The sequence below is a fragment of the Dipteris shenzhenensis genome, chromosome 23 (assembly GCF_047967505.1).
Source record: "Dipteris shenzhenensis isolate YYH24624 ecotype China chromosome 23, Dip_SZ_1.0, whole genome shotgun sequence".
NCBI lineage: Eukaryota > Viridiplantae > Streptophyta > Polypodiopsida > Gleicheniales > Dipteridaceae > Dipteris > Dipteris shenzhenensis.
Genome location: NC_141618.1, coordinates 11,783,741 through 11,800,507, shown reverse-complemented (window position 1 = coordinate 11,800,507; position 16,767 = coordinate 11,783,741). Strand labels below are relative to the sequence as shown.

At 45.4% G+C, this 16,767-nt stretch overlaps 1 protein-coding gene across 1 annotated transcript in view; it reads left to right on the top strand.

Annotated features, from left to right (window-relative positions):
• The window catches only part of LOC147886979 (uncharacterized), an 874,612-nt gene that overhangs the window by 15,145 nt on the left and 842,700 nt on the right, over nucleotides 1-16,767 (top strand). Inside the window, exon 3 of the mRNA XM_087394085.1 lies at nucleotides 6,212-6,305. Within this exon, the coding sequence (XP_087250211.1) occupies nucleotides 6,212-6,305 (94 nt within the window). The remainder of the gene's footprint in view (nucleotides 1-6,211; nucleotides 6,306-16,767) is intronic.

Here is a 16,767-nt window from a genome sequence, read left to right as displayed (position 1 = left end):
TGTGAAGCCACTATATCTGGCTGTAATTGATTGAGATACACCCATATGAGTTTCCATTTTCGTACATCACACAATCCCTGTACATTAAGTGTCAAGCATTTGATTTGTGACTTGAACATTTAAGTTGGAGTTTACTTGTGTTCACATCTTGTTCTCTTGTGTTTGCAATCCTTCTCCATTCTTGTTCCTACAAATCTGGTCATGCTTGTGCTTTATGTCGATGACATCATACTCACTACCAGTAATTTGCAGCAAGGTCAGACTTTTGACATGACAGATTTGGGCCTCTTACACTATTGTCTTGGCATTGAATTTTGGCAAACCCAAGGGGGGATTTCTATGTCATAGACAAAAAGTTCAAAGGGGTTGTTGCAGAAATTTAAAATGGAGAACTATAAGCCTGTGGCCACTCCATTGGAAAAGGGAATCAAGATGAGTAAGCATGATACAAGTCAAAAGTTTGATGGCACATTGTACAAGAAGTTGGTTGGCAGTTTGATCTACTTATGCTCCACATGGCGAGGCTTCTTAGCCAGCTCATGCATTGTCCCACAGTCACGCATTGGAATGCAATGAAGAGGGTTCTCAGATATGTACAGGGTACACTTTCCTGTGGGCTGCATTATTCTCTAGATGGTGCCATTTCTCTAAGTGGCTTCACCGACTCAGATTGGTTAGGCGACATCAATGATCGTAGGTCTACTTCTGGCTATTGCTTCTCATTGGGCTCAGCGTGCATCTCATGGATCAATAAGAAGCAAGACCACATGTCTCTCTCCTCCAGTGAATCAGAATACAAAGCTGCAAATTCAGCCACTATGGAATGTATGTGGTTAAGGAAGCTTCTGCATGACTTGCATCATGCTCAGGATGGTAACACAACTTTGATCTTTTATGACAGCCAGAGTTGCATCTTCAGCGACTCAGATTGGTCAAGGGACATCGATGATCGCAGGTCTACTTCTGGCTATTACTTCTCATTGGGCTCAGCGTGCATCTCATGGCTCAGTAAGAAGCAAGACCACATGTCTCTCTCCTCTAGTGAATCAGAATACAAAGCTGCAAATTCAGCCACTATGGAATGTATGTGGTTAAGGAAGCTTCTACATGACTTGCATCATGCTCAGGATGGTAACACAACTCCGATCTTCTATGATAGCCAGAGTTGCATTGCTATGGGAACAATCCTATATTTCATGCTCGCATCATGCTCGCATGAAACACATTGAAAACTAGTATCATTATGTGCGGGATTGTATCACATATGGCTTCATTGATCTCACATATTGTTCCACTGAGGACAATGTGGCAGATATCTTCACTAAAAGCCTATCAGCGCCTCTCTTCACATGACATCGACATGGCTTGGGGATACTAGATATTCAAACAATGTCAAGGGGGGTTGTAAAATGACATTGTTTTCTTTTGTACTCCCATGGGTTGCTATATCCACATGTGGATGAATTTGTTCAACCATGGTACTTTAGGTATTTCTGAGATCATTCCACAGTACTACAGCCATATCATTGAGGGGGGATTTGTAGAGATACATACAATGATATGGTGTTGTGGAATAGACTAAAACTTCGTCTAGTTTGGAGTTTGTGTGTTCTAAAATTGGACTATAATATACCAAGTACTTGTACTTCATTTGGTTGAACATTTCAGTTGGAGTTCACTTCTTGTTCTCTTGTGTGCACAATCCTTCTCCATTCTTGTTCCTACAAAGGGCAGACTTAACTGTGACAAAGGCTAGCACTAAAGAAGAAGGCTAATCAAATTCTCTTCATTCAAGCTAAACTAGTTGTGAAGACTCTACGATTTCATTTAAGTCTCTCTCCCAAACAAGCATCTAATCAAAGAATGCTTAGATGATCTAGCTTCTAGGGCAGCACACCACTTAAAATAGAAAGAAAATATCGCAATATTAGCAAGCCGCAAAAGGCCGATTCGAACCAAATCAACCTCCATCTGACACACAAAAGCTGCTGCGAGAGAGAAGGGGAGAGATAGGAAGGGGAGAGGTAGGAGAGGAAGGGGCTGAGGGAGAGGGAGGGGCAGCAAGCAGGTCGAGGAGGAGCAGCAGCCCTCTCTCAACCGGCTCAAAAACTCGCAGGTTCTGTATGCTTTGGCTTTGATCTTTTGGTTCTCCATTGTTCCCTTATCTCTCATCTCACATTCTGGTTCTAGTTCTCTCCTCCCTCATCTTTCTTGACATGGTACACGGAAGACCTTACATTCAAAGGCTATTCTGTTGTCAATTTATGGTGTTAGACTGCTCCATATTGTTGGATTGCATCGTGACTTTTGGAGGTTCATTCTCTGCTAATGTGTCGTGTATTGGCTTTAAGGTGACTTGTTACAAGTACTATTCTAGCACTAGGGAGGTTGCCCTACAATGGTGGGGAGATCTAAGCTATCATCTCTATCAACAAACGGGTTTCTTCATCGAACTGTCTTTCAAAAAATTGTTCTTGAAAGAGGGATTCTCTGCAATATCCTAGTTGTTTCCAAACTACAATTTCCACTGAGTTCCCAACTTCCAATTCTCCCATAAACTATCCGTGAAAACTCCTACCACAAACTCTGCAATATTCCCAACATTATTCACATAGCCTATTCTTTCTTAATTTATCTTGCAAACTTCCCCTGTGGCCAAGCCTCGTCGTTGGAGTAAGTACTCTCTGTGTCGGACCCCCTCGTGAATGAAGGCCGCGAGGCATCTCTGATCTGGGTAGGCAAGGAATCTGGAAAGGAGCCCGGAGCCGTCTCTTAAGAGGCAGTGGTAGCAACCTCGGATCTTGTAGTACATTGGGCACTTGAAAATAAAATCCTTCTCCGACTCAACCTCCTGACAGTCGCACAATATGCATAAGCGATGCTCCCTAGGAATCCCCTCTGCTCTGCCGCTCTCTATGCGGAGGCGGTGTGATGATACCCGAAACTATCCGATGGAGATCCGTAGTGAGTGAGGCATATGAAGCTCAGTATACCCCGGTGGTGTGATGAATCCCTCCTCCGAAATACGAAGACAGTAATATCTGTAGAAACTCAGCTTCACTGGGATCTCCCTCGCCTCCAATTAGGTCCTAAAGGTGTGTAGCTGCAGGAGATCCTCTCGAATGACCTGGTTGGTGTGTGGCCCAATCGGGATGGTGGGTGGGAGGCATCTAAACTGTACTGAAAAGGAGGTATCCTATCGATGTGGAACCCTAGTCTCACAAACCATCTGTGAGTCCGTGCATACCAGCATCGCTCGTCTCCCTCTGCTGCCAACCTCATGGAGAAATCGAGAGCCAACCATGGCAACCTTTGTCTCCCTGATGTGCCCATATGATCTAACCCGGTGTAGATATGTGATGGTCTGAAAGGTTGCATCTAGCTGGAGTGGAGAAGCACCAAACTTGGCCTGAATGATGTGATGTGGTACAGACGGTTTCCCCCGGATCATCCATGAGAGCATGAGGATCTGCAGGCGCTCCACCCGTGTCTACTCTATCTGCAAGTTTTAGGAAAATCTTCCGGGAACCAAGTGCTAATGGGCTGGCACTGAGTACAGTGGTCGCAGCTCCAGGAGAGTGAAATGCCACCTGAAAGAAACCTCGACCCGAAAGTCGACCATCAGTAAAGTGTGTGGTGAGTTCCAAAGGTAATGCCGCCAGCATCCATTCCCTAGCTTGTGTCCTAGAAGGGTGGGACCCATGGATACGTGCAAAGAGTGTGGTAGAGCTCTCAAGCTCGACATCCTTTTGCAATTGTAGCTGCCCATCCTTAGAGAAAATACATGCTTTCCCGGCCGGTGGAAGTGATCGGGGATTGACTGAATTGGGTGCCATTCGTCAATCAGTGATGGAAGGCCGACTCAAGCCATTGAAGAACCTGTCCGTTGTTTTGAGAGGGAAAAGGAGGGTTGTAGCAAGGCTAAGGGTAGAAGGATGAGAAGAGGGGGAATGCTACTAGAAGAAGAACCTATGAGAGAGCTAAGGAGAACCTAAGGAGGGGAGGGGGGTAGGCTGAGGGCTGTAGGAGAAGGGGAGAGCTAAAGGCTGAGGGGTGAGGTAGAGGCTGAAGGGAGAGGCTGAGGGGAGAGGCTGAAGGGAGTGGAGACTGGGCTTCTAGCTTCGAATAGATATTCTGAAAGGAGCTGTTTGCGGAGCTGTCTATGGCACAAGAATGGACCTGATAAGGAGCTGTTGATTCCCTGGCCTCTAAATCTGAAGAGATGTCTTGGAAGGCACGGCTTGAATGAGGGCTTTTGGAAAGGGCGAATTCTGCAGCAAGCTTGATGGAATGCAGCTGCTATGGAGGGTTTTTGCTGGCACAAATTCCTGTCCCAAAACGGGCAGCAAGAAGGACCAAATTCAGCTATTCCTGGCCCAAAATGGGCAGCAAGCTTGACGGAATGCAGCTGCTACGGAGGGCTTTTGTTGGCACGAATTCCTGTCCCAAAACAGGCAGCAAGAAGGACGAAATGCAGCTAGAATCTGACGAAATCTAGAGCAGAGGATGTTTCTTTGGATCTGGTCGTTTCTTTCTTGCTGCTAGAAAGTGACGGCATTTGAACAGAGGCTGGAGCAGAGGTGTTTCTTTGGATCTGGTCGTTTTTAGCTTCCTTGCTGCTAGAATCTGACGAGATTGAACTGAGGACAGGAGCAAAAGTCATTTCTTTGGATCAGGTCGTTTTTTGAGCTTCCTTGCTGATTTGTGATCTGAAGAAGAGCTTGTTTCTGTGATTTCTAGGCCTGGAAACAGCAGGAGGTTGAGGTTGAGGTTGAGGTTGGGTAAGGAAGCTAGAAGGGGGACTAGACACTGACAGGAAGGGCAGCTAGCAAGTGAAGCTCGAGGGGAGAGAGGGAACACGACGGGGAGCTGCTAGGAGGCTCGAACTCCTTGGTAGAGGTGCCTTCCTTTATCTTGTTGTTGGCTGATTCTCAAGTGTAACCAGTATGAAATGGTTCTTTTTGGCATGTTTTTCCTTCTTATTGGAAGTTGGATCTTTCTTGATATTGCTAAAATTGGGACTCATCATTATTGGTTCTCCTCTCCCACTTGTACTCAAATGATTTAGGATGCTCGGTTTAAATTTCACTTACCCCTACGATCTGGTTATTGGATTTTGAGACAAGCTCTTTGAGGCTTATTCATCCCCTTGTTTATGTTTTTGGAGGCATAACGTATTTTCATTTACTGAGTAGAAAAGGGAACCTCGTTCACTAAACTTATTTTCATTTACTGAGAAAAAAAGGATTGAAACTTGTTCAATCATGAGAGTATCTTTGTAAATATATTTTAAGATTTTTCTGCATTGATTCCACAGGTGGCAAAAATGGTGGTGTTCAGGATTTTAAATTGGGACTTGCATTAGGTTTACAAGTTTTAATTGCATCCAAACATAAGCATTTTCCCAATTTCTTAGGAAGAGTGTTGTGAGATGCTGAGATTTCCAAAACCTTGTAGAGTATTTGTAGACTGTTGTGAGATGTTCAGAGTTCCTTGTGTTTAAGGAAGTGTAAGCATCCGAGAAGACTCTCATGCAGCCCAAGACAAGGTGGAGACTTTCCTTGGCATCTTCCTTCAGTCATTGAGAATGGCACGATGTGGCATTATTGCCTTCTTATTGAACCTTTCTTGATATTGCTGGAAGTTGGACCCATTGTACTTGGCTCTCCCGGCCCACTTGGAAAATCCAATTTGGCACTCGCTTTTAGTCTTACTTCCCATGGTGTATTTGTTTGAGACAAGCTGTTCAAGGCCTGCTCATCCCTTGTTTCTGTTTTATGAGAGAGAACTTACCTTCACTCACAGGGACAAAGGGACGGAACTTTGCTCACTAATGTGAGGTGTGGCTATATTGTTAAATTTAGACTCCCATTATATCACGTGTACAAGTTTCAATTGTTCCCAATCATAAGCATATTCCCATTTACTGCTCTCTTTATTGGAAAAGCAATCAAGTGAACATAGGAATCAATGTAGCTTGAAAGATTTCTTACTGTCCACAGACTATATTTCCTTGAATGCCTCACATTTGAGCATGTGTCAAACCCAGGTACATATGATCAAGATTCTGAGAAAAACTTACAAGGATCACTTTTTTAATAATGTTTCAAGCCTACAGTTGTTTCACATGTCCACAGGAAGCTAGTTGACGGTTGTCATTTGGATACTCTGAAGGGTACTTTAAATTTCACAATCGGTTCATGTTTTGCAGATTAAATCTCATTCTCGATAGAGAGAAGGAAAGCAGTTTTATTGCTAGGGTCCTTGCTGCAAAGCAATTACGAAAGACTATTGAGGCCCAAATGGTACAACTCTAACACTAGTTTCTACAATACCAACATAAATAATCAGGTGCATTAGGCCAAAGTAGGGTCAATTTCAAGTCCTGATAGTTCTTGAAAATATATATTCATGAATGACCCACATGCATGTCGATAGACACAATCAGCTTGGGAACCCTCATCTTTGCCAGAGAAAAGAAATTTCTATTAATGCTTTACAAAAATCATGTGCTTCTAGCCTCCATAAAGGTGCTGAAGACGGTAAATACAGTGAAAAGGCTGTTAGGAAAGAAAACAGCCTGCTCCCAATGTGACCAGAAAACATATTTCGAGGCACCAAAACGCAAAGAAACATTTCTAGCAGAAACGTTTCTACGAAATGTGCAAAACGGCATGTATATGGCGAAACGTCTGGGCACAAAACGGGACGTTTTTTCTTGTTTTTTTGCACCGAATCTACTCAGTTTTGCTGCTGCATCTTGTTGCTTGCCTCCATAGCTGAGGTATGTGTGCATGTAATATATGTATATATAATAATGTATTTTATATTAAATACATATTTAAATATAGGCATTTCTAGACGAAACGCCTGTTAAATTCTAGAAACGTTTCTTGCAACACTACTCCCAAGGCACTGGCTCACTGCCTAGGTTGCCTCAGGAATAACAGACACGGAGGTGGTCTATACATTCTGCGGATATCACCCGCGGAGAAAGTGTAACAATCCTTTGCAGGCCAAGCCTTGCAGGAGCGGTCCCGCCTTTCGTTTGTCCCTCTCGAACCTGGAGTGCCACGCTCCCAAGTAGTGCACAGTGTGAAGATGTCCGCCAAAGTCATCGTCTGTCCCCCCATCGCCTGACTGCAAACAACAAGCAACCCAAATGTTCAAGGTGGTAATGCTAGCCACATCTCCCAGACATTGTCCTCAAGTGAGAAAGAGGGGCGTGAGCGGGAAGGCAATACTGCATCATAGGCCTCTATCTTGGAGACCTGCTGGCCATGGATCCTATAAGCTAGCGACACAGGGTCGATGGAAAAAGCGTGCCCATCCTTTGTGAGCCATGCTTCCATCCCTAAGTGAAGTCCCTCTGCATCCGTTGTGTATTGGCCACTATCCAAAAAGGCACAAGCCAGATCCTCTAAGCAGCTATGTAGCCCCAGAGGAAATGGGGGATCATCTCCATCACGCCCTCTGCACAACGAAAGCATCTGCCATCGACTCACATATGCTCGAGCTAGGGGCCGATGGACAATCCTCCATGAGCCATCAACCAGAAAAAGTACGAGATCTTGTGTGGTCTCAGGCTTCCAGAGACGAGGCTAGAATCGTGAGATGACCTCCCTGGGAACACCCTGCTCTATCCAGTGTCGCTCCCCCAACGGGGTCCAAGCTGCAGCCTCTAAGTGGATTCGACAACCGATGCAAGTCATGTAAGAGAAGAAAGGCACCTCCTCCATTCTGTCTGACTCTCCTTCCCGTGTCGGCCAGAACCACTCCCCTGGGTCCCACTGCAAGTCACGAACAAGCTGGCCCTCCCAGAGGTAAAGGTGCCCTCCGGTCCCGAGAGAACTGCTTCTAGGTCAATGTGCCATGCCTTGCCTAGTCGGCCTACTACTCTGATCCGCTGCCACTCCAGCCCCCACAAGTCACCCACATTCCCGTCATCGCTCTCCGACTCCGCTTGTAAAAGGCCACTTGGTCTCACCCTATGGAAACAATAGTGGAAAGAGAGGAGAGTATCCATGTAGAAGCAGACCCTGAGGGGTACCCCTATCCTTGAGAATTGACCGTCCCTGCAATGTGGAGTCAAGGGCATAGGCCCTCCCACCAAGAGGCCGATATCAATGCCTAGATCTCTATCATCCTGGTGCCGTCTCAGGCTCCGAACGGCCATTGTTCCACTGTGCCTAACCAATGTGCATCCTCTGTCCTAACATACGTCCCTCCGCATCCCAGATCTCTAGATGCCAAATAAGTGGCTGATGCTCAAACTCCTCCCTACATGATGGGTTGGCCCAAATGAGTCCGTCGGAAAGCCGCTGCAGACTCTAAAAAGGCTCCTCATCACCCTTCCCTGTGAGGGGTGCCTCTGAAAAAATCCATCTGTGTGACTGCTACCACTCCCACCGGTACAGGGAGTGTTCCCAAGAAGCCCGTACTAAAGGAGGAGCTTCCAGAGCTCCATGCCTGGGGTGAGACCTCGTACAACCAACTTGCCCAAGAGGGCTCTGCTCTGCATCTCCAGATCAATGATGCCCAATCCTCCCTGTGACTACGGGTGAATCTTCGTCTACCAAGCAACCCTGGCTCTAGCGTTCCGCCTGCCATCTGATCCCACCCTAAGGAAATTTCGCACTAGGTGTCTCCCCTACTCCATGCATCCAGTGGAAGCACCAACAAGAGGCTATGTACAGGATGTAGCAAGGAGGACCTGGTTGACCACTAGTGCTCTTTCTGCAAGAGAGAGTTTGGCTGACCTCCACTACAAGAGCTTTCGTTGCACACTCTCCAACACCGGGGCGATCTACTGCTCCGCTAAAAATATCGATCCAAACTTGGTAGCCAAGGTATCTCGCAATCTGCCCACATGGAATCCACCAAGAGCCAAAAGCCAAACCCCAAGCATGAACCTCCTGGACCTCCTCTGCACCTATGAAGAAATCAATCGATTTGGTCTAGCTGATTCGAGCCTTCGAAGCATCAAGTAAATGGCTAGAGCTCCCTTTAGCACCTCTAGGCTCGTTGTGGTTCCCTTGACAAACAAGGCTGTGTCATTAGCGAACTCCGAGTCTAGCAACTCCTCCTCCTGTCTGATAGGCAGCCACATCCCCATGAGACCAGCTGTCTGGGAGCGAAGGAAGTAACCCAAAGCCTCCTCTACAAAGACGAAGAGAAAGGGGGCAAGGGGACAGCTTTGGTGAACCAAGCGTGAAAGAGAAAAGGTCTCCTCCGTGTGTTCGCCAATGATCACCTAACTAGAGCTCCTTGTGTAAAGAGCCAACACCCCTCTAATCCATCTGTCCGTGAAGCCTAGCCTCCACTTCGTGCCCTCCAGAAAAGACCAATCCACCTTGTCATAGGCCTTCTCGAAATCCAAGAGAAGAATCGCGAGAGGCTATGACTCCTACCTGGCCTAATCCACCGCCTACCAAAAAGTGAAAATGTTGTCTAGGATGCTCCACTCCTGAACAAAACCTGTCTATGTGTCATGCATGATGTCCGAAAGGTGGGGCCGCAATCGCAAGTTCAAGACCTTGGCCATGATCTTGTATGTGGTGTTCAAAAGCATGATCGGTCTCCTCTGGCGAATGTTCAATCTTCTCCCTCTTTTGGGATCAAGCATATCCAGCCACGACTCATGGACTGCGGGAGTGAACTAGAGTCAAAGATATCCTGATGGGCTAGTCGAAAAGACGTACTAATGTGCTCCCAGAAGCTCAGGGTGAAAGTCGGGGTCTTCCCCTAGGCACTTTTGAGGGGGGAGGGCCATGAGGGCCTCCTTGAGATCCTGCAGGGTCCATGATCCGTACGGAGCCTCCAGAGTCCTCAAACTCGGCATGACCATTGTAGGAACCTGGCCCAAATTGCCTCGCATGCTATAAGTGCCTTAGGGGATGTTACCTCTGCCTGAAACAACTACCGATAGAAAGTTGTGGTCATCCCAAGGATCTCTTGAGGGTTTGAGTGCGTCTGTCCCTGTGCATCGTGCAACCTCTGCCGCTGTGTCCCTGCTGCTGAATGAGGCCCGGTAGTCTGGAAGAACTGCTTGGTCATCCTGTCCCCCTACTAGACCCATCTAGCACAGGACGAGTGATACAAAAACTCAGCCATGTGAACCTCCTTATTATGTAAGATGAGTCTCACGTTTTCATGATGGTCCCGAAGCCACTGAGAGTTCTAGTCGTGCTCCCAAAGTCTCTCTATGGATGATAAATCCCGCCTCAAATCTCTCTCCTGCTCCTGAAACGCATATCTTCGACGCAAGGCTTGGGACAGAAGCTCCTCACATCTCCTCTGAATTGCCTCTGCAACTCAGCCGCCCATCCCTCAATTGGCCCGTCAGTCGTCCGGCGACTGCCATATCGAAGCATCTAACCATTGTACCTCGTCCTTCTGTAGGAGGCTATTAGGGATGCGGATCCCTTGGTAGAGTCGCCCTTGGACAATGCCCAGTCCCCTACGTAGAATTTGTCTAGGGTCTCCAGCAGCCCATCCTGTCTCCACTGGTGGCCAAAAGAAGACTGCAGGTTGCCTAGGCCCTCGTGAACGCCAGGGGTCCCTCCCTCTGATCACAAAGATGAACTGCTCCCAGGTGCTCCTCTCTGCTACGGGCATCTCGAAGAAGGAAGCACCACTGTGCTTGTCCTCCCCATGCTCTAGATTGTTAAAGTCACCACCAACAATCCAAGAGTCCACCTCTAGGAGGCACTCAGAAAGTTGCCTCTAGAAAGTGGGATGGTGCTGCCGACTAGCAAGTGCATATACGTTCAGGATCCCAATCCTAGACTCCCCTGCCCGGCCAAATTACATGTCCTGCAATGAGCTCCCCCCGATCAAATACCTCCGAGGCAATTGCCTACAAGACCGAAATGCAGACTCCTCCGCTCCTGCCTACTATTGGGGACCAAACCTTTGGGCCTCTACTTGGCATGAGGTGATGACGGCGTCCAATGTTCACCACTGAGAATATATGCTCTTGAATCAGAAGAAAATCCATCGTCTGACTAACCAATGCCCTCTGCAACTCTTGGCAAAATATCAAGTACTAACTACGAGCACGATCATGGAGCCCGTACGTTCCAACTCACCATGGTCCAACTCATGGGGAGGGGGAAGGAAAAAACAAAGTTGTGAGTGAAAGCTTGTTCAAGGAAAACTGCCTTTTGTGACTCCGACGGGGGTTTGGAAGGTGAATAGTATGTATCTGTCTGCTGGGGTACTAGAGTGGCGACCGCCGGCTCTATGTCTACCCCTTAATCTTATTGACCACCCAATCCCATCTATCTTTCAAAGTGCATTTGAAGCCCATGGGAAAACCGAGAAGTCTGAAAACTAGACCTTCCTTTATCACTTTGCATCCCTTATCTAAGAGGATTTTTGGGGAGGGACTTTTAGTTCCATATATCCCTATTTTGCTGTGGTAATTTTTTATCTTGAAGCCAAACAAATTGTTTCCAAGCATTCTAAGATGTTTCCTACTAGTCCTTCATCATTATCTAGAGTAAGATTGGTATCATCAACAAATTGTTGGCAAACAATTTGATTTCCATCTTCCAGTTGAATTCCCGATAAATCCATCATCCACTTTTTGCTGAACCAATCATCCCAATGCATCAGCTGCTATGACAAACTAAGGGTGATAAAGAGTGACCTCTTAAGTCCACCCATTCATCTATAGCAGCAGCCTGACTTGGTAGCACTTCCACAACCCATAGAAGTTCTCCCCTAATCCCATGTCTCTAAGTGAATTAATTATAAAGACCCTCTAGCTTTGTCCAAATCCACTTTTAAAAAGCATATATCTTGACCTTTCTCCTCAGCACATTCCAGTCCCTCTCACAAAGTTAAAATGGCCTCAAGAATGTGTCCCCCCCTTATGAATCCTTTATGCTCCTCTCTTATCCAGACTTGCATTTTATCTTTGAGCCAGAGTGCTGGTGCCTTAACAATTTTTTTATAACAAGTGTTAAGCATAGTCAGTGGCCTCCAATTCTATAATTCCTCCTTGTTTCCTCCTTCGGGGATCAACTTTTATCATACGTGTTAATTTTGGTGGCTATTGCTCCCTTTTCCATTGATTCTTGCCATAGCATCAACATAGTTAGTGGCCTCCAATTCCATAACTCCTCCTTGTTTCCTCCTTTGGGGGTCAACTTTACCATACGTGTGTTAATTCTGGTGTCTAGTGCTCCCTTTTCCATTGATTCTTGCCATATCATCAGAAGAAAGGGTCCCACTGTGTCCTAGAATGTGTGGTAAAATCGTACAGGTAAACTATCCTCTCCGGGTGTTTTGCCTCTGGCCATGCTATCCACGACACCTTTTAATTCCTCTAGAGTAAGGTCCCTATCAAGGTAGGCAGAATCATAACCATGGACCACCCTAGGTCCTGGGTCTGGATTGACAACATTTTTCTCTAGCTAAGATGTTTTTAGTAGTTTTGACTTCTAGATTCCCAAAGAGTCCCTTGTAGTGATCAATAAAAACCCTAATAATCTCCATCTTATATGTTATTATTCTGTTGTCCACTACTAGTTGACTGGTTCTCTCTTGTGCATGCCTGACAGATCTGAACATTTCTTCATTGGCTCTGTTTTTTCTGCCAGTCCACCATTCCCTAGTCTACTTCTGAGCCTGTTGTGCTACAATTAACTCCTCTTTTCTTCATTATTCTCTGGCTAGTTTTAGTTTAACTTGACCCTGTTCTGAGAAGTCAAAAGATAAAACTTCTAACCGCTTTTCTAAGTTGTCTTCTCTTTTTTCTAGCTATCCATGCCCTCTTTCTAATAACTTTCAGAAAAATCATAGTCCTATCAGTAGCTCTCACCCATTTATCCGTGATGCATGTTGTCCCTCCAAATACATCTGTCCAAATATTTTTTATCTTTGAGCATACATAAGGCAACTTAAAAAAGAAAGGATCAGCCTTAAACCAAGATTTAGTCTTCTTACCCTTTCCTCTATGCATATACAATTGGATAGGATTATGATCAGAAAAAGGAAGAGACTTCATACTTTGACATCTGCACACTAGAGAATCATCACAAAGTGTCTTAAACATATAGGATCGATCCATTCTAGCTCTTCTATTACTCCTCCAACTTGGTTATTTGTCCACGTAAAGGAGGTATCTTCTGAAATGACTATTAGTTCTACCTCTTCCTTAAGTCGTGACTAGGCATCAAGTTCGCTCTCTCTTATTCAAGTGCCTAGACCTTGCCATCTACTTGATTTTTTTCCCAACCACCGTATTAAAGTCAAAGTGCAGGCATCCCAGAGGAGCATTCTGTCTCTAATAGTGTTAGGGGCATAAGCTGAGAAAATTTCACACGTGAGCTTGTTGTGGGTAAATTCAATACCCACACGATTTGCTCCTGGAAATGAGATGATCCTCCTAACACACCTTTCCGAGTTGCAAAACCTAAGGTTGTACCTCCTTTTACCCCCTCATTGCCAGAACCATTTTCTTCTACTGCAAACTTAGAGTACTGCAACCTAAGTTGGTCTCCCGCAACCTTAACTTCTTGTAAGGTAAGAAGTCCGGTCTGACATCTAGACCTTTAACCATCTCCTCAAGATGACACTCTAAGGTTATTGCTCAGTCCTTGAACATTAATGCTCAAGAAATTAAACTTTTCTTGATTGTTTCCGACGTATTTAACCGTTGTTTTTATTATTATTCTTCTTGAAGTTCATTGGGCTTGCTGATGGAACGGCAAAAGCCCTTGATAACCTTCTTTTCTCTATTCTTTCCAGGTTCATGGCCTCTCTTAAACTGGCCCTCTCCTTGGGCATGTTCTTGTCCATTAGGGGAGTTTTCTTTTCTGATTTACTACCCCTCTTACTTTTGACCACTATGAATGGCTCTTCACTTTCTACATTGGTTTAGTCTGCTTCTTTAAATTGTTTTGCAAGCGATTTTGTGTTAAGGATGCCCTCTTCCTCTTCCTCCTCCTCAGAATTGTCCATCTCTTCCTCTTGAAGTATCTCAAAAGTATTTTGGTTGACCACACTCTTTCCTTTCAGATCTTATGAGCTTTGCTCCTTGTACCTTGAGGTTTTGGTAAGCTTTCCTCAGAAGCTTCCACTTATTTCTACCCCTTCTTGGGTTTAGCTTTCCTTTGATTCACCTGAGAGGGGTAGTCTATTATGAAGTGGCCCTCGCGGCCACAGAGAAAGCAAGAATTCGGTATGTTTTTGTAAAAAACCTTATGTATCATTTCATAGCCTTCGTGTCTACTAAGAGTTTCATGACTAGTGGTGGATCTATGGAGAGGTCCATGCTGACAGACTTCTCAGTTTTGAGGCCTAGAAACTTACCTATCTGAGAACTCTACCCAAACGGGCACTTTAGAGGGAGGAGGCATATCTGGGTTGAAAGAAGCATCCCAGAGCTGAACAGACAACGATTTGTTCCAGATAGTCCAAGTTCCATTCTTGACCACCGGTTCGGCCATTTTTGCTTTTTCAAACAGGAAAAGAATGAAATTATTCCTCATGAATCTAATGTTCCTAAGAACAATTCATTTTTTGGACCACATATTCCTCACCCATCCCTCTAAGAAAACCGCTACGGGACATGGACCATGGATGTAGCCCACTATAGCATGCGTACTCAACCATTTGGTCATTTTGTTAAGAAGACCTGAATGGATTTTTAACACAAGTGATATTACTTGAAACAGCTTCCTAATCTTGTCGACCAGAATCTTGGCTTGAGTGCTCGGGATCTACGTTCTTCTTGAGTATCCAACTCTTCTTTGCAAGAGTCGTTTTTCTGAAGATTTTCCTTCTGCCACTACTACTGAGGAGCTCCCACAAGGAGAGCCTCGGGCACGTTAGAGCTTTAAAAAAACTTCTAGATCCTCCTTGCAGGACCCCTACATAAGAGGACTTTCCATGCACCTCCCGCAAGGGATTATCCCCAAGGCCATTCTCCGTGGTCGGATGCACATTTCATTCTTGCGTTTTCATGGCTCCGTTGTGTGAGTCTAGTCGGGCTTCATCTTTCTTGGGCCAAGTATTTCTTCGAACCGCACCATATAAATGGTGGCTTTCTTCGATGCCACTCAGCGGTTGAGTCAGTGTAGCACTGCCTTTGGGAGTGCATTCAGGCAAGGATGATTTAGAAGGGTGTTGCTAGGATACTTTGTAGCACCCTTCTTCCTGACCTGGGGATCAATTGCTTGGTTGTCACTCAATGGTCCACAGGCTTTCTTGGAGGGACATGACACGGACACAACTTTCTTTGTTCGACAACACCTTATGGAGTCATGCTCCCTCTGGGATATTCCGTTTACTCCATTTAGAGCTCCCCACGCTTCTGTACACATCTTGGGAGATTCTGGCTAGTATTACAGCATGGCATATTTGGAGAGCCATATGTACAGAGGCTTTGGAGGACTCCCAGGTTCACCCTTCTTAGACTATGGCCAGTATCTGGGCAGATACTATACACACTTTGATGGCCATTTGGGCGAACATACAGGGAACCTCCAGGACTGCTACTGCTAGGAGGGTTGCTTTTCTTAGATTCTGGAAGGGTTCTCCTTTCTTCTCTGACTCTCCTTCAGGGATGAGGTGGCATTTTCAACTGCCACCTGAGATTTTTGTTTGCTCATTCTAAGCTGTTTTTTCTCATGCTTGACATGATGTACTCCCGACTTGAGCCTGCTCTGCGGTTTTTATTCATACTTAATGAAGTACTTTTCTTGCAATAAAAATAAAAATAAATGGCGGCTTTCTGAGTGAGCATGCAAGGATCCTCCAAAGCAGCTAGGAGAGATACTTTTTTCAGAGTTTGGAGAGGATCTCCATTCTTCTCTTAGTCTTCTTCAGGGTTGAGGTGGCATTTTCAGCCTCCACCTTGGATTTTTATTAGTTTATGTTGAGCTTGTTTTTCTCTCATGCATGACATGATGTACTCGCGCATTTGAGCTTGCCCTTGCGTCTTTCATTCATACTTAATGAAGTAATATTTTTGGGAAAAAAAAATTTGGCGGCTTACTCTTGAGCTCTCTCTAAGCTTGTTAAGAAATTGTTTGACTGCATTAGCTTCCTTGGAGCCATGCAAAAGATCATTGTGCTCGAGGTACACTGTAAATCTTGGGTAGGAGACAAAGTGGCAGGAAAGTCTCTTTCCTCCTCAGATTGTATGTCAAGATCTTGGCAATCATCACCACATACTTTTGTTTGCTCCAAATGTGTCGTAGATCCGTCACTAGAGTTCCTAGATTCGTTGTCTTGTCACTATTCGTACCGCCAAGTGAATTGGCAGATGTTGAGGTCATTGTCTTATCCCCTCTATCACGAGGCCATCTCTCTCCCCTAAGAAAATGATTAGGGACTGCTTCATGCATACCACACAAGGGGAAATGTAGTGCGTGAATCCAACTAGAAAAGGATCGGAGAAACTTATGAATTACCTTTGGAGACATGGATTTGCAATCAGCTTAGGTGCATATGGAGGAGGATTTGCTGCTTGATTTCAGTTTTCCCCCCAATCATCCTTTGGGGAAGAGCATTATGGGGCTTGGATCCAGGGTCCAACATGAAGCAAGAATAACATTGCTCCACATGATCCAAAACTCTGACAGGCTCATAAACAATGCTCATAAGGATCTTCTCATCTTTGGATTTGGATAACCTTGCCCCAGGGTGGACACATCGAAAACCAAGGCATCCACATTTGAACCGTATGAATCCTATGACTTGGAGTGGGATACCTAACCTCATAAAAGCCCCAAGTCAAATAGAGTGATGATA